Below are 24,814 nucleotides of genomic sequence, written 5' to 3'. Positions count from 1 at the left end.
TGACTCATGCATTCGATTGCCTTAAAGTGCCGACTATTATGTGCGCCTGTTCTAGTCTACGTGTGCGAGGTCTTACAGCGTGGCACGCTTTTGGGGCCTAAGATTTAAGACAATACTGGTTCATTACCCCGACACCCAGAGTACTATCGCACGGAGCTTATTATATTTTGCCTGCCGCTTCCCTAAGGTGCACCCTCATCTATTCCACAGTAATTAAATATAAGACCTGCCTGTGACAAACGTCTATAGACAAGTCAGTCAAACAAACAAACTTTTAAAACACAAACAAAGAATGGCTCATATACGCATATATTCAATACAGAACTTCTGTATCATATTACGGGAAACGCTCGTCAAGCATGAAGACGGAAACCTGCCAATCTATAGCACTTCCTAATCATTTGCCTGTCAGTATACACCAGACAGACATACAGTGATAAGGAAATTTAATGTTTGCATTAAAATTGGGAATGTATTCAAATTCACAAAGACACCGAAAGGTCATTATATATATTCACCATCAACATAAAACGTAAACCTATCTTTTTTATGTTTATTGGTTTCCCTGTTGATCCATTTTGTCGGACAGTTGTTTTTGATTATTTATTTCCCAAACCGTCGTCGTAATATTGCACATGCAAGTAGACACGTTCGCACTATAGCTACGATGGCGTATAGAGAAAGGCGGACTAACGTCACTTCCTTTATCGCTAGCGATGCGAGCGTCAAAATTTTGATCCGAAACAGTTTTTATGCTCTGCCGATGATTGTTAGCAATGAACGGCTTTGGCTCGAAAAGAAACGGTATTGCGTGAACTGTTTTGCTGTAAATTAAACCGTAAAGATAATTTGGTGGTAAATATGAATGTAAAAAGGAAACCCTTTTTTACTGCTAAACCATTTCGTAAATCAGAGCAAATTCAGTATATTTCCTGTGTTAAGGTGTTTTCTATACTATTGACAATAGTCTATTGTTAACTTTAACTTCAACGAAATTTTGACTAAAACAGTTAAAAATTACACGGGCGTGTTTAATACACAATTACCTCAAGTAAAATAATAAAATAATTTCAAACTATATATATATTTTCAAACGCCCTGTGGCGCTCTGTCCTATGTCGATCGGGCGTCCGCGCTAAGCTCGGCGTCAATATGGACATCTCAGGGTAGCCTGAGGTGGCCAGGTTGTCTAAGGAGGAACGAACCGGGCGAGGCCCGAAAGGGAGCAGCCAAAAGTTCCCACGTTGATCAGTAGCGGGATAGCGCCTGTGAATAGGAAGAGTGTTACAGCCCAGTCAAAATCACGGAAATCAATCCTTTTGTTTTTCTAATTTAATTTTACATTATAAACATTATTTTCTGCGATTCTCTTCTGTTTCTTCCAACGCTTTACCTTTCCACTTACATAGTATGCTGGGTTCGAATCTCAGCCCGGTAAACTAGAACCACAATATTTTTAAATTGTTTCATTGGATTATCTCTCTTTAAGATCACTTTTCTTTGCACTAGAGGTCAAACTTGGAAATGTTTAATTAGAAATGGGTCGTTGTTTATCTGCTGTATATGTAGCGACCACGATTCTTTTAATTAAATGCAAAACATTTTAACAGTAATTCACGTTTTAACGAATGTCGTTCTGTTTCTATATCTTGCGTTTTCATTTTAGTTATTTGTTATTCTTACTTACCGTAATCGATGACACAAATATAAGTTATTAATATGAATTTGTTTCCGTGAAGTTTTAACCATCAATCACAATACTGTTTCACAGAATTCCCAACCAAACTGCGGCACCAACAATTCAAGTTAAGCGTTCTAAATAAATTCAATCATGTCTGCATAATATGAACGAATTCTCTCGTGTTAAGAACTACCAGTATTTCTCTTGTGTGTAATCTTTTAAATTTCATCATACAGATACGATAAACATTTGGTGCTTATACAATATTGTAGGTAACAAATTCAAGGCATTTATAAAACCAACGTGATTTTGATATTTAAACAGCATAATAGGGAAGCCGCTGTTCTTGTGACGTCACAGATTAGTGGGCGGAGCTTATGGCAGGATAATAAAGAGAAGCTTTCGATGGTCGATCATCGCCGGGCGCAGTGGCGTGCGCTTGTAATCCAGCTACTTGGAGGCTTGGGTTGGAGGACGGTGTGAGGTTGGGAGCCCTGTGGCGCTCTCTCCTATGTCGATCGGGCGTCCGCGCTAAGCTCGGCGTCAATATGGACATCCCAGGGTAGCCTGAGGTGGCCAGGTTGTCTAAGGAGGAACGAACCGGGCGAGGCCCGAAAGGGAGCAGCCAAAAGTTCCCACGTTGATCAGTAGCGGGATAGCGCCTGTGAATAGGAAGAGTGTTACAGCCCAGCCAAAATCACGGAAACCAATCCTTTTGTTTTTCTAATCCATTTTTACATTGTAATTTGTTTTTCTGCAGTTCTCTTTTTTCATTTATTTTTTTTTCATTTCAACTTATATCGCACCTACGGTTCGAATCTCAACCCGGTAAGTTAGTGTCACATTACTTTCAAGTTGTTCCAGTAAATTATCTCTCTTTATGGTTATTTTTCTTCCCATTAAAAGTCAAACTTGTTAATAATTAAATATAAATGGCTCGTTGTTCTCTGCTAAGTGTAGCGACCACGCTTCTTTGAAATAAATGCGAATAAATTTCAACCTTATATATATTTATTATTCTTCGCTACCATAATAACTTATTTTCTTCATATTTAAAGTAAAAAATAAATGTTATTGTTGTCAATTTTATGTAACTTTGAAGAGATTTCGATGTTTACGCGGGAAATATGAATTTAGGGGACTTCCAAACATCGAACCACGAAAACATTTTCGATTCAGTCAGTTTAATAAAAAAAGTAAAGTTTTCGTATTATGAACATGTGTTTTTTTGTACAAATCATGTTAAAAAATGGCGTTTTCAATACTTGTAAAAATGAACATAACTAGTTACGGCAGGCGGATACAGTGTAACTAAAGTTTTATTATAAACATTGATGAAAATACGTAATTCAACTAATATAAAAGTCTGTGTATTATGAAACCTGACAAAGAACCCGCAGACGATTTGAAAAAAAGCTCCAAACAACCCAGAAAGCATAAAGTCATTCATCCATCTGGCCAACAGAGGCGGCAGAAAACCGCGATTCTAAAAGAAAGTTCGAATCACAAAGATGTTGCGAATAAACAGCGGCGAACTAGACGTTCGTCACGTGGTCACAACCGAAGAGATTCCAACAGACGACATTCGGAAATAAAGCAAGAGTTAGATGCAGAACTTGCTGGTCTTGGTATTTTATTACTTAAACGTTAACTAGATAATATTTACTGGTTACTGCTTCTGGTCAACACTTTCCTATTTTTTTTATTTATATTTTATTACTGATAAAGAATTACCATATTGACGCATCAACAATCTGAACAACTTTTGGTTTATTTAATTCAAATAATGTTAATGTTAATTAAACTAAGGGGTGTATGAGGATTATAAATATTCCCTATTAAGTGTTGACATCAACAAAGCATAAAAAAATGTTTGTAAAATTAAACTTGTGTTAAAAAATATTTATGAGAATCCAGTAATCCACTCAAACGTTCAAAAACTTCTTCTGCTTATCCATCAGCTCTCACACCTGCCGTATTCCTGAAGAAAAATTTAAACTATTGTGAATTATTCACAGTAAACCCATCTAAGGTTGGAATCACAAATGAAGCAAGAAACACTCGTATTCGATTGATAATTATCGTCACATCACTTCTTATTTTCCTTGGTGGATTAATCGCAGTTGGAATCATATTTTGTAAGTTGTTATCACTGATGTGCTAATGTGTGTGGTTGGTAATACAAAAAAAATCGCGTCTTTCCATTTACTTTTGTAAAAAATGTAAATGTGCATGAGGTAAACAGAGGCAGGACATAGAAACAAAAGTAAAAAGGCGTCGCTTGCTAAGCATAGGGACCCTTATTGATTAATGTAATGAATGTCACTCATGTTTTAAAAAATTGCGAGGCACTGCACCTATGTAGATATATGTATTATGTATACTGCAATACTTTACACCAAGTTTGTTCATTATGGACTTAATACCCTCCTTGTTTTATTAATGTTGTTTGATTCCAGTGCTGCCACTATTATCCACACCCGACCCTTGTACCACTGGTGCTCACACAGAATACCAAACTGTTCTATGTGGAAGTAAGTTTTAAACCAACCTGTTTAATGCTGTGTTGATTAACCTTTCCTGAGTCACCTTTCAGAGATGAATAACATAAATTTGCCCCTTGCTCCACCAATAAAATGCCTTGAACCTATATTAGAATATAGGTCGGATAGTCTTTTCTTCTTTTTCAATTTTTTTCGGCATTCGTTCAGATCTTGTAGATATTCTTCACTTTTAATATGCTGTGACCTAATGACCCTTATTTATGTTGTGTATATATTATATATGTTGTTTGTCTTTAATATAAAAAGGGAATTATAATCAGCCCACTGTGTTAAGCAAATCCCTGACACACCATTTGCATAAATTATACCTGAGTTTATTTCCATACAGGACATAAGGCTGGTAAATCTTGTAGTTTTGACGCCGCCCTCTGCAAAAGTGGTTGTGTGCTCGGTTTCTTACTAGATGACTTTGAATGTCCACTTAAATGTGATTGTGCGGAGAAAGGGGTGATTGAGTCTGATATCTCATTCACTCCAGTTGATGTGCAGACCATGTTAGCAGTATGTTGAAGTTGTTTAATCTTTGTAAATACTAAATATCACATTTTAAATTTGTTTGGGCAGAGTAAACCTTAGGAAATATGATTTGCTGATAACAAGTTAAGTTATTGTCACAAGTTATATTTTCTCTTATGTTTACCCATAAGCGCCGAGCGTCAAAAAAAGAGACGCTACGGCACGAGCCTTTTAGTTTGGTCTTGGCTCGTCACATCTCTAATATAAATCATTGGTTCCCAAACTTGGGCCCATACAACAGTTTCCGAGGGTCTGCAATATACAATGATTTTATGATTGTGATAGTTTTTTTCTTTTATTAGTGTGGTTTTGCATTTTCCCCACAGTATTCTTTAATTTTATACGGCTGCAAAATATCAAAATAATTGCAAGGGGTCCACTAACAAAATGTTTAGAAAAGTTTGTGAACCACTATATTTACCTCACTATCCTACACTATGCAGGCTTATATAACTGAGGAGGATTCTTCGTTCTTCCAACCTTTATCATCTAAGTTTAATATATGGGATGAATATAAAGCTTTTGGAAGATTTAAAATCCCATATATCGTTTCTTCCACTGTGGGTAAGTTTGTGTGAGGAGTTTATTAATGTAACGTTTTCAAGTAATCCATATATAGATAGTGTCTTTTGTATACGAATAAACTTTGTCTGTGGGCATTATGTGCTAAGTTCAACAGTACATGATGATGTGTGTATGTTAAGACTCACATATTATAACTTGTTAGTTAGTGTAAATTGACTGTGTATAAGGTACAATGGCACAGATTTATATTATGTAGGATATGAAAGCCTATTCAGCGATATTTGCATGGGTTGGCGCAACCCCTTGAATTCCAACTGTAAAAACCTATTTATTCGTTTATTCTTGATATATATGTTTAAAAAAATATAAAGCTAGTTATTGTTAACATTTTTTTATTGCAACCGCTGTAATTTTACATTTGACTCCAGTTATGTTGTGTATATTGTAACCTTAAGGAGTATAAAGGAATATCAGTTAAGGTAAAGCAAACATACTATTATAGACAGTGAGACATTGGCGTCCATTGAAAAAGCATCAAAACAGATAACGTTGAATACTTGTGTTGACTTTCATAGAAGGGAGAATGAGAAAGATTATGTCGAGTTTACGAAAGAAGGACATAACTGCCTGTAAGTCTAAATATGCAGTATATAAATCAGTTTTATTTAGTTGGAAATTTAGCATAGCATTATACTGTTGTAGAAAGATCAGTTTATTATTTATGGGTTGAAAGACTAGAAATACAAAGTATTTAATCCTTTGTTGCCAAGCTTGGTGTATAACTGAGACAGCTGTTTTGGTCAGTTAGCTGACTAAAATGTGCCTAATACTTCTTCAGTAAAATCCATTTGATTTTTGTACTGTTGTATTATATTTTTTGTACTGTTATTATATTTATTCTCGGCCGTGGTACACTGGCTAGCATGTCTGCCTCAAGAGGTATAACTTCTACCATTGTGTTCTGTATGTCTATATGAAAGACATACATAGGGCCTACCATATAAAACTCAAAATTTGTGTATAGATAATCAATGCAGGTGCTCAAATATGATCTAAAAAATGAAAGGTACCACCAAAGTTCCATAATGCAAATCACTTGGTTGCATCCAGGTATAATGAGCTTTATTTAAGTTACATTTACTGTTAACAAAACAAACACATTTTATACTTTACTAAATACAATTAAGCCTACAATCTAAACAATGTAACGCAGGAACTTATAAAAAATCGATGAACTAATCCCTTTAATAACGGGGGGCACATCAATGAAAAAGTAATAATTGCGTGAGGTGTTTTCTAAAGAATTTAGTAATTACTACAAATACAACATTAAATAGAGTGTTTATGATATAAAAATTAGGTAAAAATTCTGTCAATTCGCACAAGAAAGTTTACTACAGATACAATTTACACAGGAAACTAATACTTGGGACTTATGGAGGATAATTAATAAAATACAATGATATGTCTTAAGAAGTATAAAAGGTAGGATTCAACACAATATGTAATGAAGGAATCAAAAGTTACTCGGTATGTCAGGATAGAATCCACTTCCTTTACCCAACCTGGAATACTTATAAACAATACGACGGCTTGCCACATATTCCACAGAAGGCACAGCAATAGTTGCATACTTTTCAATAAGCTTACAAAAAAATGATTTGCACATACCAGAACCATTGGTGGACTTTAACACAGGCCCGAAACTTTCACTGAAAAGAAGGCGTTTTTCGTCTTCACTGAGTGGGTTTACAGCGCCCTCTATTCCACGTAAAGCATCCATAACATAAACCGCATTCCAATCACTTGTAGGATTATTCGGATGCAGTTTAACAGGGACAATATCACTTTTAACACAGTCACCAAAATAAACTACTTTTGGCGATTCCTTTCCCGTCCAGATCTTTAAATGCTCATGTAGGAGATGGCTGTTGCCTTGTGAATACCACTTGTTTCGCTCTAATTTGGAAACTTTTCCGTCTACCACACAGACAAGGTTTGGGTCGACTAATTGAAAGGGTAACTGCTCATTAAAAAATCCTGGCTTTTTTGCTTTTGAAATAACCACATCAAAATAGCTCTGCCAGTCATTTCCCAAGCAGAAATCCATTACATGCTTTACAAAATCACAACGCGAAGACGTTAATAGGAATACAACCTTTTCTTTTTTCTTTAAAGCTTTCAGCCAAGACTTGACTACATTCGGACATTTGTGAAGATATTTTTCAGGATTAGATTTTATATTTTCAAATATTATGCTGGTTTTAGGATCCCAAATGTAAGCAAGTGCGGCAACCAAATCATCAAAAACTTGTTTTTTTGTTGGGCTATCAGCAGTTTGCATCATTCGGGAATGCACCACAGTTCTGATGAAATCAAAGTTATTATCATGCAGATGGTAGGAACCTTTTTCACTAAGTTTACCAGACAATATGTCATCAAAGTAACTGCATTTCATATTGTCTGGATACATCTTCAAAATTTCACTCTCACTAAGCATTTTTGTACCAAATGCCGCTTTCTCTACTTTGCCATTTTCATCCATCTTTACATAAGTCATATTCTCCTCATCAAACAGCAAGCCACCACAATATACAAGGTTTGGATCGTCCAAGACAGGATCTGCTAAGCTGTTTGAATATTTCTTCTCTTTAATAAGATATTGGGCCAGAGCTTGATGGCCCAGTTCAATCTGTTCAGACAACTTATACCTACACAAGGTATGATCCATATCAATTCCAATTGCATCACAATCCTTAAGTGAGATCATGGTTCATAAAACTTAAAGTTCTTACTTTTGTTAAAAAAGTTTAAGAATTTGAGCTTTAACTTTGTAAATAATATTTCCTTTCACAAAAATCTAAAAAGAATGATTAAAAAGGTTGTTTTATGGGTGGATAAATAAGCACAACTTACAAATTATACAAACAATTTAAAATAATTCAAACACTACAGAGCTTAGAAACACTGATTGAAGTTAAAACACCTGGAAGGTCCTAATATGGAAATGCTGGTCATGCCCTATTGGTAGGGTCGTGCCGAGCCCAAACTCAAAAGCTCGTGCCCGAGCGTCTCCTTTTTTGACGCTCGGCGCTTGTCTGAAATCTGGGCCGAGCGCCGAGCCTTATGCTATTGCTATAATGTTGCACGCGAGAGCGAAAAATAATAAAAATGAAAAAAGTGAAGCTACTAAAAGATAACGAGACTAGTCAGCTAGGCTTTCTCTTTAATTATTTTTCGTTCGTTGTGAATTTGCCGGTACCAAATTACAGCCGGTGTCGAATTACACAAGCGCCCAATGTTTCCATATAATGGAATAAACAGCACAACCAGGGGGGGGGTGCTGTTTTGTTATCATGACGGGCCACATTAGATCGAAACATCAGGTATGAGTGTCGCATTTTTACACCCAGATATTATTTACTTGCTAATTAAACAATTTTAAAATAATTTACAAAAGCACAAACTTGTTTTAATTAATCTTTTTGTCCTAAGTAAAATGTCACAAATAATATTAATTTGTTGCAAGTTTCACTCTGTATTATAGCATTAATTAACACTATTCTCAGAGCCAAACTAACTTATACTTATATTTTAACAAGAACAAGATGCAGTGTTTCTCACTCAATATAAAATTATAAATACACAGTAAATAAATACTAATATATTTCTAATGAGCAAACAAAGTACTAGCCAACTATGTCTATGAATAAAGTTTTCATGTTTAAATAAAACATTCACGTACAACCGTTTGGAAAACAAAGTTTAGTTCTTCTGTGTAGTGGATAAGCTAACCCGATAGACAATTGATGACGCTTTGGTTTCTTTTGATTTGTTTTCTTTTGTATAGCCTTGACTGGTATTGTTGTGGTTAGACTGAGACAGTGAATAAAGCCCCATCTTGTAAAATACACGAATAAATTAGAAATCTGAGACACTTCTGACTTCTAAGGGGATTTAATTATTCTCTCAACATTGTTATTAAAAGTAAAGAGAAAATGTGAATTTCTTTCATTGTATTTTTTTTAATAATCAACCACTGCCCAAACATGCGTTTAATGAAAGAAAAAACAAACCAAAATTTTCTACTATTTCAATCGTAATAAACTGAATTATGTGGGTAAATGTATGATAAATAAAAAAGATTTGAAATTGTACATTAGGAATTCTAGATATGAACTAAAGTATTCCAGACTAGAATTTTTTCTAGTATATCTTAGAATATCTAAATGTTAGGCAATGTACATCACTATACCGAACTAGCTTTTAATATAAAGAAAGACACAAACAAAGAGTTACATTAACCTGGTTTATGTTGGATGTCTTAATGTAAGAACCATAACAAAATAGAATTTTATCATGGTTTAATTTTATTAAAATAAAAGTTTAATATGTATGGCTGATAATTTGGACAACCCATTAGTGACCTCTGAGTTGGAGCAATTGTTGTTAAGTGTCTTGCCCAAGGACACATACGCCCACAATGGTAGCAGCGACAAGCCTTGAACCCATTACCTAATGGTTACAGGCAGGCGCGCTAACCACTATACCACGACACGGACAAATTTGTTACACCCTTCAGTCAAAATCGGACACAAAGTGCAAAATAACATTGTCCTGCCAAGTAAGGCCAAATAAGTTCAGTTCTATTTTACATGGGTAAGGTCTTGCCCCTTTGCAGTGTGACACACTATGAGACCTGGGATTTAGGCCAATATTTGCCCCTTAATCTAACACTAAGGATGCTATAGAATAAATAAGTTACATTCATTCTATTATTTATTGATTGCAGTTCGAACATGGGTCGTTTTGGAGGAGAACAAGTTGTTTACCTTGGTGGTGGTTGTAATGATGAAGGGATGGTGGAACATCAGATGATGCACGTGATGGGGTTGTGGCATGAACAATCACGATATGATAGAGATGATCATGTGATCGTCAAGTTAGAAAATGTTGCTCGAGGTTTGTGGATAGTGATATACCAGCCCTTTTAAATGTTTGTAAAACTAGGAGTAATAGTGTTAAAATATTGCTACACCAATCACAGTTCAATTTAATTATGTAACGTGTGTCTCTTTACGACACATGCGCTACTTTGTGAGTGTTTACTGTTTATTTTTAAATATGATGTTTACAGAACAATCTACAATAATTTAAACACAACAGTTTAATGTAAATGTATTTGAATATCATAATAATTTAAATTCTAACCAAGATTAGGGTTTGAATGCTAACCCCCTATTAATCAGTATTATGAACAGTAACCTCTTTTATTTGGAGTTATGGTAATGGAAAACTCTGGTGTAAATCACAAGATCCTGTGAGATGCCCGACATGCCGACTTATTCATATATAATTGATCAAAATCTTTTTAACAATGTTGATCAATCAAGTTAATTCCTGGATACTAAACTCAAGATCAGCAGATATTTTAAAATTCCATCAAAAAAACTTCTAAATAAACAATGAGCAAAAATACTGTTCAGTGCTGATTGTTTGTTCAATACATTTACTCTCCACACAGTAATTCTGCTATACTTAAAATATTAAACATAATTTTTGCTCAATATTAACATTTTCCCTCACTTTTGTTTTTTTAGAGAATCTTCATAACTTTAAGAAACGCAGCCAGAGTACCACACATGGTGTATACGACGTGGCATCCATTCTACATGCTGATGGATTTGCTTTCTCTATGAATGGTTATCCTACTATTGTAGATAAACATACTGGTCTTGCTATATCTGGTCAAAGAGAAAAGTTATCGGCCATGGATATTATGAAGATAAATGAGCTGTATGGATGTGGTAACCACACTACACAGTTAAGTAAGCAATATGGACTAACAAAACCAAAAGACAGCAACTAAGATCTGGTGCGACAAGATGTAACAGACAAAAATCAAGTCTAACAGATTGTGTAATAAAAGAGATAATTTTATATTTTAGCTCGACAGCATTGTCAGTCTCTTATTTAATACAATCTAGAAGGGTGGGGCAGGATGGGACACCTTTTCAAATATTTAAAGAGATGTAAACTGTTTCTTTATAACTTCCATAGACCTTTGGATTGTATTTTTAGTAAGAGACTGACAATGCTATTTGGGCAAAATATATAGCTCTTATTATACAATTAGCTGGACTTGATTTTTGTCTTTTACGTTTTAGTAGCACCAAGTCCTTACTGTATTTTTTACACAAGATACGTTCAACTATGAGCACCAGATCAGGGTCAGATTCGCGGAATTTATTACAGTTCCACCAACCAGCTTTGTCTAAATTTCTTCCGTCATTTAAAACACATAACTTGAATGACTTTTAATACTTTCTCTTCAAAGAATGGTTGGCTCAATGATTATTTGTTTAAGAATAGTTTATATATGTTTTACAATGTGTATGTAATTGTGTATATTTTTTTAAATTTTGTATATGTTTGTATTAGAGGTAAAAACTACCATCAGTAAAAAATGAACCTGGTACCTTGCCTTTGCAAAACTTAGGGTTTTATTTAAATTAAAGTGTGGAAACCATTGTTCCAGGTCAATCTGGTGATCACTGGGCAGATTGGGGAAATTGGTTGCCGTGTTCATCTTCATGTGATCGTGGTGAAAGAGTCCGGCTCCGGAAGTGTTGGAATGATGAGGAGCGTGAGGTATGGGTGGGGAGGTGCGGGGAGGAGCATGTTAATACCAAGATCTGTCAATCAAAACCGTGCTCGGCTGGAGCATGGGGTGCGTGGGGTTCGTGTTCAGTTACTTGCGGGACTGGAATAAGACACAGGTCGGTCAGTGTGTGTGGGATTATTGACAACAATGGTAATACTTCATGGTTGTGTGTTTTATATTCTATGTGGGTAAGGTTGTACAGTATGACACACAATGGGATCCAGATCCTTTGTGCCAAAGGTGGTCTAATACATAGAGATCCAGGCCCAGGGTGCTACATCCTATTAATTAATCACACTTGAGACAATAGCTGCTAAGTGCCATGCCCAAGGACACATATATGTATGTGACACCCATCGCCATCAGTGTTGAGCATGGAACTTGGTGTCCTTAGTTTACAATACTAGCACCTAACCACTAAGAGACTGCACCAAACTAAATCCTCTTACACAGAACTGCCTGTTGTCATCCACATGAAAGATATGAATCGCAAATCTGTGGAGTTTTACTTTGTCATGCGCCTGGTGAGTTGTCAATGAATGAATGTAACTTACTTTATCCTTGCGTGGCCGGAAAACGACAGTCGTTATAACACGGGTGTTCTGTTTCATACACTTTGTGCAACTTTTTTGCCCAAGGACACATACACCCATAATGGTAGCGGCAATGAGCCTTGAACCCATGACCTTTTGGTTAGAGGTGCCAAGCATAATTATATTTGCAATGCTATATATGTAACACATTAAAAAAATAAACAAAAACAAATATTTTTTAAAAAAAAGATATTACTATCATTATTTAAAAATTAAAAATAAATATTGAAAAATCAAACTTGTCAACAGACGTAGTGTTTGACAACACCACAAGTGCATGGTCGCTATGGGAACATTGGGGGGAATGTACGAGGACTTGTGGGAGTGGGTTCCGTAAACGAACCCGCCATTGTGATGTCAACAATCGGGTGGTGGGTGAAGAGAGGTGTCCACGGGGAATCCCCAGGGGTGATCAGGTGGAGTTTTGCTCGACAGAAACTTGCGGGGGTGTTGGTGGGTTATCTGTTATTATGCTTTAAAATATATTAAGGTGGGGGTATGATGGGACAACTTTTATTCTACTTTTTCTTCCAATTTGGTAGTAACAAAGAATAATAAAACCTGTATCTGCGCGAATCCCATAGACTATTGCTATTTGTTTAAACACGATCAGGATATTTGATATTATGTGCAAAAGGTGTCCATCTTCCCCACCCTACTAGTTGTGATTTACTCAGCAGCTAACTGATGTTATCTACTCAGCAGAATGCTTGGAACAATATACTGTGTGTGCCAGGGTGCTTGGCATCCGCCCAAAATAAAACGCCACAACACTTGGCACTGTTTTATAACAACTCCACAATAAAAATGCTTGCTACATCTAGATCAGAGGTTAATGGTTTAAGACTTGTTGCTCACATTATTGGGGCATATTTTCCTTGTGCAAGACACAACATAGACTGAACTAGGGGGTTAAATTTAGCAACCTGTCCGTCGCCGTGGCGTAGTGGTTAGCGCGCTTGCCTGTAACCATTAGGTAATTGGTTCAAGGCTCGTCGCTGCTACCATTATGTGTCCTTGGGCAAGACACTTAACGACAATTGCTTCAAAGCCTTCAACCCGGTGGTCACTAATGGGTTGTCCAAATTATCAGCCATACATAAAAAAATGAAAAAAATCCCCAAAAAAATAATCACCTACAAAGTAACATACATGGTAACTCGTAAGCTGGCACGAGGTGTTAAACCCGTGTTATAACGACTGTCGTTTTCCGGCCACGCGGGGATAAAGTAAGTTACATACATACATACAACCTGGGTGTTGGGGTTACAACTCTGACCTTAATCTTGGGTCCAATGGCATGCCCTCCTGTAAGACCTTACCCACATATATTGCTATAGAGTATTAATTGTTTAGGTACCTTACTAAGTAGAGTAGTAGACACAAGTAAATATTCGATGTTACATCATCTATGTAGATGAATTTGCAAATACATGGGATGCATGGGAAGAATGGGGAGAATGTTCGCTTACTTGTGGAGATGGAAAGCAATCAAGGTTTGGATTAGAAATCATTCTTGTATTTATGTTTATATCACATGTAGTAACAGAGCACAGTTTATACAAGGTCAAATAGCATAACTTTGAGTTTGTTTAACATAAAAGACGTTGTAACCTAGAACAAAGTAAAAGACGTAAAATCAGACATAATGCAAACACAGTATATTGGTTAAACTAACAGTGACTCTGTAGTGTCAGAGAGAACGGTATATAACGGTAAACCAGCTTCGGCGTCGCACGGGAAAAATAATAATAACAAGCACCAGTATTCCCAACAGAATAATGATAACATGGAAATACGGGTTAAACTTATACCCAATGATAACAACAAGTGGGGTTTAAATTTGTTACATATGTGAACGTGGTGTATTATTGTGTTAGCAGTGCGTGGGATTTTGAAGTAATAGAAAAATAAGAAGTTTTGGTAATGTAGTTTTACATCCAAAACAGCTCTTACCGCTGTTAGGTGTATTTGAAAATGCAATACCAAAGTACACTGAGTATTAGTCCATGAGGTTTCCAATGTTTGATAACTATGAGCGTAACTGTGTAACAATGTCACCCAGATTTGTGACAACAATGAACTCACATACATGTATTTGATAAACCACATATGTGCGTACCACAGATCTCGTGCATGCAAAGAAGGGGGAATTTGTTTTGGGGATAAAGTTGAAAGTAGATCATGTGGTGAACCTTGTATGCCGGGTATGCTGTATTTTATGTGTAATATCTGTTTATAATGTCGTAGTGTGCCGGTTATGCCACATTGCCACATAGTGTATTAAAAACTCATCTGTCACCCGTATCTTTACCATTGTAGGTTCTTAGTTTTTATTAAATTTGATAATTGTTTGTAGTTTAATGGAGCTGAAAGCTTGTCAATCTTTTAAACCCGATTTTAAAAACATTTTGACCAACTTTGGCTGTTGTAACTGGCACGAGGTGTATGCAACAGAACATGTGTGTTGTAACGTCGTTGCCCCGCCATGCAAAACTGTCGTTGCCCCGCCATGCAAGTATAAATAGGTTGTCAAAAGACAAGCGGGCAGGAGGTGTATTAGACAAAATAAACTGCTGCTTCTGAAAAAAAAACATAAAGCAAATTTTATTTCATATTCTCCCAGTTGGAACATGGGAGGAATGGTCGTTGTGGACGAACTGTCCGTCATCGTGCGAGGGTACGAGGTGGAAGGAACGTGTGTGTCGTTACGTGGAGAACCAGATTGTTACAACTTGTGTTGGTGGAACTAACAGTGTGGGGAAGCAAGTAGAACGTCAGAAGTGTAGGTTGGAGGTAAGTTGGGGGGGGGGCACATAAGGCTGAATCTGATTTACCCTGAAGCTTATCTGCTGTTTTTGTACAAACCAGCAGAGCCAAAGTATATTTGGTGCATTAAGTTAATGAGGTTGTCTAAGTTTAACCACATTTTAACAATGCTATTACAGATTTTAATAAAAATACAATAAAACATGACATGATTGGCACCTATATATTTGTATGTAAAAGTAGAGTTAATAGGTGTGTTTCCTTATGTTTTATTAATATGTTCCCCTATTGAATGTTTTCTTTAAAAACTTTTGCTTTTTATTTTATGTTCTTGGAAATAAAGTAAAAGTTGTCCCTGTTGTTACGTTATTATCTAGTTAGTTTTTTATACAAATTTCAGTTTGCATAATGTTTCAGATGTGCAACACTGCTTTATATAATGAAGATAGTAGTGTTTGGTCACCATGGGGACAGTGGGGGGAATGTAGTAAGTCTTGTGGAAAAGGGACCCAATGGAGGTAAGTGGGACCCGTAACAAATAATGGAACCCATGTAAAGCGATGGGACCTATAAAATTTATTGTATTCTTGATGTCTAAAACACAAGCTTTCATTACAAATAAAAATTAATAAAATGTCAGTCAGATGCAAGTTAACCTATAAACAATTGTCAAAAATATTGGTGTTTTTTTTATCAAAAAAACTGCCGTTAAATATTTATATAAGATGAACAACGTTTTGTATAAAGTAGTTTAATGTAAAGTCACTTCCATACTCGTAATATTTTGATATTCTACAGGCTGAGATCTTGTTTAAAAGCCAAAGCATGTTCTGATGTTTCAACCAATGGCAGAATATGTAACACCCAGTCATGTGATGATGGTAATTGTTTATTAAGTAGCTTGGATGGATATGAATATAATGTTACTTATTTTATCCTTAACTGGCAGGAAACAACAGTCGCTATAACACAGGTGTTCTGTTTCATACACCTTGTGCCTGCTTACAAGTTACTGTGACTTTAATTTTGTGGGCGTGTTTTGTAGCTTTGTGGGTTTGTTTTTCTGTATAGCTGCCACCTTAGACAACCCATTGGTGACCAGTGGTTTTAAACATAACAATCTCTATTACACTCATGATGGCTTGAGGAAGTAACTGTCTTAATTTTAAACGCATAATTATTTGACTTGATAAATATGATTTTCTTTGGAATAACCAAGTTAAACTCAAACATCTGCTGATCATAGCTATATGAAAACTAATTGATCATTAATTTATGCAAAGACTTCTGTCTGCCTAATAAATCATGAGTCCGCACTTTTTGCAAATTCAGATTTCGATTCTGACGACGACTGGGAAACCACGACTCAGCCAAGCACAGTTGCTATGACAACCCCAGCCCCCAGGTGGGGTGGGTGGGTTATAGTTACTAATTGTTCGTCTTCATGTGGACCTGGGGTGGTAGTGTTACAACGAACGTGTTACAATGCAACTTATCATCTAAGTGAGAATTGCTTTGGTGTTCAAGCCACGACAGAGAATAAAAGTGAACCATGTGAAGTAGAAGTAAGATTTTGTGGATTGTTGGTTGTTTAACTTAACAGCGGATAAGGTAAATGTTTAAATTCTTATCGCCTTGTGTTTGACACTCATGTTGCAACTGGATACAGAGTATAAGGTGTATGATCATGTCGTATGCACCTGTTGTATTTAAGCGGGAATAAACAATGTCTGAGCACAAACATGACATAATGCAGTCCTTAATTTCTAAAAGATTTTTTACAAAGTCATGTTTTGTTTTGATGGGGTCAAGAATAGTAATCAGGCAAAACATTTTACCAGTTTTAAAATGTGTACTCAGAAAGGAATGAATCTGATTTATTTCTAATATTAAGAAAACGCCCATTTTATAACTCGACAGCGAGCATGAGGTAAATGAAAACACAATGTGTGTCCGCTGTCTGGTGTATAAGAAGACACCAATGATATAACTTAACACTTAGCATTATGGGTATATCTTTGCTGTTTTACCTAATTCAAACAGGAATGTCCAGTGTGGGGACTTTGGTCAGAATGGGGTGAATGTACGGGTCATTGTCAACAAGCTTTTCACTCAAGGTAAGAGGAGTTATAACATTATATTCCGATATAACAAGTGACAGTTGGCACACAGGAGTAGAAGTTGTGCAACCTCATGTTGCGACGGGCCAACCATGGATATTGAAGAATGTGATCTGGCTGAATGTAATGTCACAAGTAAGGAACCACAGTTGGAACATTTGTACAAACATTTTGATTTATTTCAACATTTTTAACATAGATTGTTGTTGATTATTACTTCTCTATGGATTTTCTGGTTTGCCTAAGAGTATTTTCATTAACTTTGAATATTTTTTAACATGGTATGTAATATCATTATTGCACAATATAACCTTGCTTGCCTAAAAGTGTTCCATTAGCTTTATGATTAACTAACATGCGTTGTAACCAAATGATACTGGTTTCAAAACATATTGTTGATTCTAACAGTACATTTCCTTTTCTAACAGAGCCAGCATTTAACGTTAGTGCGGTATACACCGTCGTCAACACCACCCTGTGTACACCTGGTCGATTCTTAACGGGAGATATTAATGTTGACAATATAACTGATATTATTTGTTTGGAGGATACGGGATACTTGTGAGTTACATAATATTTTGATTTATTTCTTAGCGAAGATGATGTTATAAGAATGTAGAGAAGTGAATCAACAGTATAACAACAGTTGGATAAACATGCTATGGATAAAAAGTGTGGGAGAAAGAGCTTCAGTTAAAAATCACGGCTGTTGCGCCCAACATATGGTGAACTCACACTGAGTTCTAAAATTTAATTAAAACAATTTACTTTGCAATTAGAAGAAAAGTATGCGTTGAGTGGAAAATAACACAAAATATATGTATGTTTTTAACTGTAAGCGTGTTTTAAAAACTGTTGTTTTGTTGCTATATCCTGTCTTTTCGTTTAAAATATTTTTAAATCTTTGCTACCATAACAATAGAGACAAATGAAGTTATTATAATTTATATATTGTGTTTCAGATGGTCACAGTTAGGGTTGGGAAATGGAAGTTTTAGCGAGGTTATCTTCAGTGAAAGACGAGTACCACAGTGTCCGATATCTTTAAATGCTAATATTTTGCTTGCTGATATGGATGGAGATGGAGCAGATGACTTTGTTTGTCATTATTCCTCACAGTGAGTGGAAATATCAATTCTGCGTTGTAGCTTCCTAGGTGTTGACATGATGCGTGAACTCTGACTCACATGTTTGCGTCCCATGGTGTGCCAACCTTATGTAGAATAGACGTCTGTTTATAAGCTACATATAGAACCAGACACACAGTATTTATTATTGCCTATTGTATACCCCCTGCATTATAGGTGTCTTCAAGTAAACATAAACACTATTAAAGCTGACCATGAATAAAATACAAATAATTAAACCATTTATTTTCCAGTCATTACTTTCAATATCTTTCTTTGACTGATGGAAAATTTGCGGAAGTTCAAACTTCTTTTTCGATCAACAATTATTGTATAAGCGGGTTAGACATGAAAATTCTAGCTGGGAAACTTGATGGAGACTCTAAAGATGATTTCTTCTGTCAATATTCCAAGCAACCGGCTCTTAATGAATCTGTATGGTATATTCAGATCTCGAATTGATTAATCTTTGTGTAGTAACGTGCAATTGCTAACTCTAATTACCTTACTCTGCGTTTATGACGTCACAAAGGAAATGTTCAATACCAGATGGAATACCTAATGATGAAAGGTGATAGCGTGTAGTTTACAGTGCTAAAATTTTTCGTATTTTATACATTGCGTTTGTACGTGTTCTGGAAGTTGGGTTGCGCGGAATCTTGTCACGTTTTTTTACTGTGACGTCGCTAACATATGTTAAACTGCACGCGACGTTTAACAAGGAAATACAAGTTTAAGTTACTGTGGTGAATCTAGCATTGGTCCACTGTTTATGTAGTTAAGTGCTTATAACGAAATAACAGTAGGGGTCAAGTCCTATGAAATATGCAACCAACAAATACTAAATCTAACAAATAGGTTGCCATAACCAGTATATAATAGGTGGGGGAGATTGGACATTTTTTGTATAGGGTGGGGGAAACTGGGATAATATTTTTGTCAAATTTGCTAGTAAACAAAGAAAAATCAAAGAATTATAAAATCGTGTTCTCACGACTACCATAGATCGTTGTTAATTGTTTAAAACGCGGTTTGGTTGTTTGAATATTATGTGATAACGGTGTCTCATCTTACCCCACAAAACTATATTTTATCTGCAACGTCATTATCTGTCTTGAAATTTACCGATTACTGGCTTTTCTCGCTGGAAATCGCCTGACTCTTTTTCGTGCAGGTAAGTTGTCATATAGATCTCCTTTCGTCGAACAACTGTTGTTCTTTTAAGCGCGATGTTTTCCGCTTTTTTATTATTATTCTGTATGGGTGAGGTCCTTGACAAGGGATTTAGGCCCAGTACTCTAACACCCGGAAAGCCCATCCAAGTCTTTCATGCGACCAGTTCCGCGACATAGCAGTCAGACACGTATAGAAACAGTCAAAGTTGAGTCACTTACTTTTCTTATGGGAAATCCCACGCATTGTCGCACAGCCGATTTTTTAATTCAGCAGTTGTACATACGGTTTTGAAGTTTTTTTCAGAAGCTGTTTTGTGCCCGCTTACAAGTTACCACGTATGTTCTTAACTTGGTGATGGGTTGTATGGCTGACAATTCGAACAACCAGTTAGTGAAGCTACTGTGGCAATTATACATTTGTAATGCGAAGTAAGAATATAAACAGTCAGTTGAACTAACATGTATACAGTAGTGTGGGGGAAGATGGGACACCTTTTAACTCGATTTTCTCGTCCCATTTAGTAGTAAACAAAGAACATTCAAATAATTATGAAACTACATCCTCACGACCCCGATAGACCGTTGTTAATTGTTTAAAACACGATCAGGACATTTTGATATTATGTGCTAAAGGTGTCCCATCTTCCCCCACCCTACTATATACATATATATATATATATATATATACTTTGTAACAGAACAATAAAGATGCGGTATATATATATAAATATCTACTGCAGAGAAGAGATAAGTGAAGTGCAAGAAAAGATTATAAATGTTGCGACCGAATGATATTTATAAATTATTTTTTTTAGGTGTGTTACGTGAACAAATTTTAGGTGCAACTGACTTGACTGGTGTAGGATTTCTTAACAGTTTTATGACATATAAAAACTAATATAATAAAACGATTAGAACGGATAATGCTCCAATACACTAACGTTTTGACCACAATAATCAAATACAGCAACGTTCTAAACACAGTTATTAAATACAGCAACGTTACTCAACCACGAGAACTGCCGATCCTATATACAATATTCGGGCGGATTTAAGAAACAGGAGAAAAGGCACACTCGCGCCACGACGACCAATCATGCTCAAGGGTGGTTTAGCAGGAGACGTATCAACTCAACACAAAAGTCATTAACAACGAGAGTAAAAATAGAAACAGTGCAGAAGGACGCCACACCAAAATACACACAAAGGCCAACATTCAACACAATAAAACAATACGTCACAGTCACAGGTGTCAATCATTGAAATGGCATATCTTTATCTTTTTGGGTTAAATACTGGAGGTTTTTTAATTGGCAGATACGTTCTATAATATGTATTTATCCTGCTTGGTTTTCAATATTTTCAGATACGACATCCAGTATTTACGTAACCCATGTTGACGGACAGTGTTTCCAAATTGTTTCTTCTTTCCGCAGTGTTCCCCTGCATGTTTTGATCAGTTGCAGCACGATTGCTGTTTGTAATGTGTCCAACGTTAAGGCTTGAAACGTTGCGTAGTTCATACGCGAATGTAAATAAGTAGATTATTGCGGAGTAGACAAGGAACCATTCTGAAACAGTAGCAATCATGTACAAAGTTTCAGACGATCTGTCGATCTGTAATGTGTTGGTTCAGTAATGGTAATTCAGTATATATATATATATATACAGTAGGGTGGGGGAAGATGGGACACCTAAACAATCTATTTTCTCATCCCATTTAATAGTAAACAAAAAACATTCAAAGATTTATAAAACTATATCCCCACGACTCATATAGACCGTTGTTAATTGTTTAAAACACGATCAGGATATTTAGATAATATGCGCTAAAGGTGTCCCATCTTCCCCCACCCTACTATATATATATAATATATATGTGTGTGTTTTGTATCCTTATGAGGTAACCTGACGCTCATAGTAAACTTGCTGCAGTTATTGCAGTGTGTGGATACGCAGACATCAACTTTTGGTTGGTTTGGTCATTTATATCCTCGTGGGTAGAAACTAAATTAATTTATTCATATCAGGCAATACTAATTCTTATTAGCGCAGTGTGGAAAACGATGTGACGATCCAGACGTTGATAAATTCGCTTTTGAACTAAATCCGAAACATTGGCTTTAGTGTATAGGCAGCTGTATAGTTATAGCAGCGTGCAATTATATAATCCTTATAATAGTATTAGATTAATTAGAAAGTAAATATTAAATACAGTACTGAGGTAAGATGGATACTGTTAAAATAGAATAACATCCCGTATTTCCTGATCGTGTTTTTAACAAAGTCCGTTTACAGTCGTGAAGATGCGAATACATACATTTGTTAATGGTTTTTGTTTACCAAAAGGTACGGGAAAACAGAATGCAAACAAGAACCATCTTACCCCAACCTACTTTACTAAAACTAGGATCCTTATTACTTACCCTAGCCAGAATAATTCCTATAAGAACTATCCACCGTGGAGTTTGGAGGTTAAGGAAACATCAGGATGGCGTGATGCATATATGTGTTACTGTGTTATCTTATTATTATACTTGGTTATTCGTTAGATAAATTATATCGGAAAAGTAGTTGTAGCTAAATATACCTTATCTATCAACAGTCGTTACAGGGGCAACGACAGTCGTAACACGGATTTCCTGTGTTTATACACCTCGTGCTCGCTTACAAGTTATACCTTGTATGCAACTTTGTAAGTATAAATTGTCCATTCTCTTATAGGGTCTTACAGTGAGGCATTCTATGGGGAGTCAGGCCAGAGTTGCCCATTTCCCCAAACGGAAGTGGTTATAACGTGTGTGTTTTGTTTTCATACATTTTGATCGCTCATTTCTGTACGGGTCAAGTCCAATGGTTTAGGCCAGAGTTGTCCCGTTACTCCATTTCTTATATAACGCCATAATAACTATTTTAAAAGGATACACACAACACCAGATGCAGTCCCTGTAGCGGCCAGTAGGAACCTCAAAGCTACTATCGTCTTATGTGTAGAAAGTCTGCACGATAATATCCAAACTAGCCAACTGTATATAACGGATCCCACGAACGCTATGCCGGCTCCGATCCAATGCGGAACTGGGACCAAATTCCACTGTTCGGAAAAATACATGAAATTCTGGTTGGTGTGCTAAAAATGTCTAGCCAGCCGTGACTTTGGGTCATTGGTCAACTCTGACTTGGTTACCAAAATAATCGCGATTTAAACAATATAATCAACGCTCTTATATAGGTTCGTATAAGGATAGGGTTGTATAATTATGTAGATATCATTTGTTTACCACCAAATTGGGACGCAAAACAAGATTAAAACATATATCTTCGTGAGATCATCTAACTACAACCTACTATTACTTATAAAACTGTTTTTCTTTTGGAGCTGCTGAAAAGCGACTCATAGTGGTGTAAATAATTTGGCTATTTATTACGTATGCAAGTTTCGGGGAATACCCACCTGGAAAGCACCCACCATTGTTAGGCCAAAACAGGAAATGCCGCCAATAGTTATAGCAGCTGTATTGACACGTGATCCTGGAATGTGGTGATCGACGAATCTAGTGAAAAAATAAAGGTAACTCATTTTCTCTGCGTGGTGGGGCAACAGCAGTGGTTATAAGACGGGTGTTCCGTTTCATACATCACCACTTAACTCTATGTGTGGGCTAAATCGTAATATTAGTATGTTTTTAAACCCTACTATATATCAAGCGTCCTTACTTGTAATACGAAAACATTGTAAGCAACAGAAATATCGCAGCCCATGTTAAAAATAAGGTGAACAAACAACTTTCCGGGGGGGTTCCCCCTGTGTTGCTGACGTACGGCCACAGCGGAGGCGACACCACGTGGCCGCTTGTAACTGCTATGCCGTAGCTGTGATAGAAAAGTTAGAATTTAAAACAAGTTAAAAATAGCTGTTTTTGTAAAAACACGTAAATTTTAATATACCAACGTTTCGTTTTCCATCCGCCAAGTTATACACAAGATAATTGTATGCGGCCAGACACGTATATAGGGTGACAGACTAGAATTTAATGAGAATTATATAAACTTACCAAATAAAGAATCCCACCCCCATTAGTAAAAATACTGCTGTAGGAAAATATACGAAAGACTTGACGACTCCTGGCATCACTTTTTATGTTAGATTTTCAGCTTAATGTCAGAATATTGAAATATTCCAGGCGGACTTATTAATAGAAATACATTTTAGATTTTAAATTTGTTCTTATACAGATATTATTTGGGCTTACTACTTAACTGGGAACTTTTAATACACCTCTGCTTTTTCTACACAGCACCTATACTTATATACAAAGCAGGTATTCAATTATACGAGTTGCCTTTAAAAAAAGAAAGCTATCTACGGCTATGAACATGTTTACTGTCGTTTACTCTTCATTGTAATATCCAGCCTGACTTTTAACATCCAGTCGTAATCTTTTATGTTACAATATATTTATATTGCGCATTGTAGAACACCTGTGTGAGAAGGCACTTGGACATCCAAGGCATTATGCCGTATGTGTGTTTAAATAGAAATAGAAACCTGGGCTCGTGAAAAAATTAATCACACAAACCCTAATATTGACATACAAACATCAAATTTCCACGATCGCGCGACAATCAATGGACTTAGTTTACCATGGGATTGTACTCGCATTGTTACGACATTCTCGAAGGTTTACGACTTGTGTCAATAACCTGGACGTGAAGGGCAAACCAAGTGCTTATGTATTTTTGTGGTGTAAGATGGATACTATTGGCGCATAACATCCCATATAGTAGGGTGGGGAAAGACACATATCCAAATATCCTGATCGTGTTTTAAATAACTAGAATGGGTCTATGGGAGTCGTGAGGATACGGTTTTATAATTTTTTAAATCTTTTTTGTTCACTAACAAATGGGACAAGAAAACAGAATAAAAAGGTGTCCCATGTTACCCCACCCTATTATATATATCATAACGTTTTATAGTACTATGGAGAAAGATGGATACTGTTGGCACTTAAAATGCAGTCGTAAAAGTTACATACATGGTAACTTGTAAGCGGGCACGAGGTATAAGAAACGGAAC

The 24,814-nt window shown here is 36.1% G+C and overlaps 3 protein-coding genes and 2 non-coding genes across 7 annotated transcripts; 3 read left to right on the top strand and 2 right to left on the bottom strand.

Annotated features, from left to right (window-relative positions):
* Positions 1-1,095: 1,095 nt before the first annotated feature.
* On the top strand, positions 1,096-1,290 carry LOC149729321 (signal recognition particle RNA). Its single transcript, XR_016385946.1, has one exon.
* An 809-nt stretch (positions 1,291-2,099) lies between these two features.
* LOC149729320 (signal recognition particle RNA) lies at positions 2,100-2,397 on the top strand. Its single transcript, XR_016385950.1, has one exon.
* Positions 2,398-2,865: 468 nt separating this feature from the next.
* LOC149729318 (uncharacterized) lies at positions 2,866-19,310 on the top strand. 3 transcript variants are annotated; one of them, XM_089885753.1, is made up of 22 exons: positions 2,871-3,309; positions 3,700-3,819; positions 4,141-4,215; positions 4,574-4,746; positions 5,205-5,325; positions 5,789-5,915; positions 10,079-10,248; positions 10,887-11,114; positions 11,825-12,065; positions 12,404-12,474; positions 12,793-12,996; positions 13,961-14,039; positions 14,671-14,750; positions 15,170-15,339; positions 15,730-15,830; positions 16,111-16,193; positions 16,645-16,877; positions 17,356-17,429; positions 17,485-17,567; positions 17,861-17,993; positions 18,395-18,550; positions 18,814-19,310. In XM_089885753.1, exons 1-22 carry the CDS (start codon positions 3,057-3,059, stop codon positions 19,019-19,021), a joined length of 3,183 nt encoding a protein of 1,060 aa, XP_089741879.1. In that variant the 5' UTR covers positions 2,871-3,056; the 3' UTR covers positions 19,022-19,310. The 3 variants fall into 3 exon arrangements, with proteins under 3 accessions (XP_089741881.1, XP_089741880.1, XP_089741879.1); XM_089885754.1 differs by lacking the exon at positions 14,671-14,750 and having other exon boundaries at positions 2,867-3,309; positions 12,793-12,959; XM_089885755.1 differs by lacking the exons at positions 17,485-17,567; positions 17,861-17,993; positions 18,395-18,550; positions 18,814-19,310 and having other exon boundaries at positions 2,866-3,309; positions 16,645-16,923.
* On the bottom strand, positions 6,383-8,590 carry LOC149729319 (5'-nucleotidase domain-containing protein 1-like). Its single transcript, XM_089885756.1, has one exon. The coding sequence runs from the start codon at positions 8,054-8,056 to the stop codon at positions 6,803-6,805; it is 1,254 nt and encodes a 417-aa protein (XP_089741882.1). The 5' UTR covers positions 8,057-8,590; the 3' UTR covers positions 6,383-6,802.
* A 686-nt stretch (positions 19,311-19,996) lies between the features above and the next one.
* Positions 19,997-24,607, bottom strand: LOC149729317 (DNA damage-regulated autophagy modulator protein 1-like). The gene is made up of 6 exons (XM_089885757.1): positions 23,790-24,607; positions 23,452-23,607; positions 23,189-23,288; positions 22,660-22,828; positions 22,161-22,186; positions 19,997-21,351 (listed from the first exon to the last, which is right to left on the bottom strand). The coding sequence occupies exons 1-6, from the start codon at positions 23,864-23,866 to the stop codon at positions 21,097-21,099; spliced, it is 783 nt and encodes a 260-aa protein (XP_089741883.1). The 5' UTR covers positions 23,867-24,607; the 3' UTR covers positions 19,997-21,096.
* Between the last annotated feature and the right edge of the window lie 207 nt (positions 24,608-24,814).

The sequence above is a fragment of the Ciona robusta genome, chromosome 10 (genome assembly GCF_009617815.1).
Source record: "Ciona robusta chromosome 10, ASM961781v2".
Classification (NCBI taxonomy): domain Eukaryota; kingdom Metazoa; phylum Chordata; class Ascidiacea; order Phlebobranchia; family Cionidae; genus Ciona; species Ciona robusta.
This window is presented reverse-complemented; position numbering and strand designations above follow the sequence as displayed.

What these genes read in the sequence shown, in the direction of transcription:
- LOC149729318 (XM_089885753.1), top strand. Translation starts at nt 3,057, where the DNA reads ATGAAACCTGACAAAGAACCCGCAGACGATTTGAAAAAAAGCTCCAAA. An exon ending in CCAAACTGTTCTATGTGGAA is followed by an intron (nt 4,216 to 4,573) that starts GTAAGTTTTAAA and finishes ATTTCCATACAG; the next exon opens with GACATAAGGCTGGTAAATCT. An exon ending in AGAAACTTGCGGGGGTGTTG is followed by an intron (nt 12,997 to 13,960) that starts GTGGGTTATCTG and finishes TCATCTATGTAG; the next exon opens with ATGAATTTGCAAATACATGG.
- LOC149729317 (XM_089885757.1), bottom strand. Translation starts at nt 23,866, where the DNA reads ATGCCAGGAGTCGTCAAGTCTTTCGTATATTTTCCTACAGCAGTATTT. An exon ending in ACAATGTTTTCGTATTACAA is followed by an intron (nt 23,289 to 23,451) that starts GTAAGGACGCTT and finishes TTTTTTCACTAG; the next exon opens with ATTCGTCGATCACCACATTC. An exon ending in CAATGGTGGGTGCTTTCCAG is followed by an intron (nt 22,829 to 23,188) that starts GTGGGTATTCCC and finishes TTTTCCGAACAG; the next exon opens with TGGAATTTGGTCCCAGTTCC.
- LOC149729319 (XM_089885756.1), bottom strand. Translation starts at nt 8,056, where the DNA reads ATGATCTCACTTAAGGATTGTGATGCAATTGGAATTGATATGGATCAT.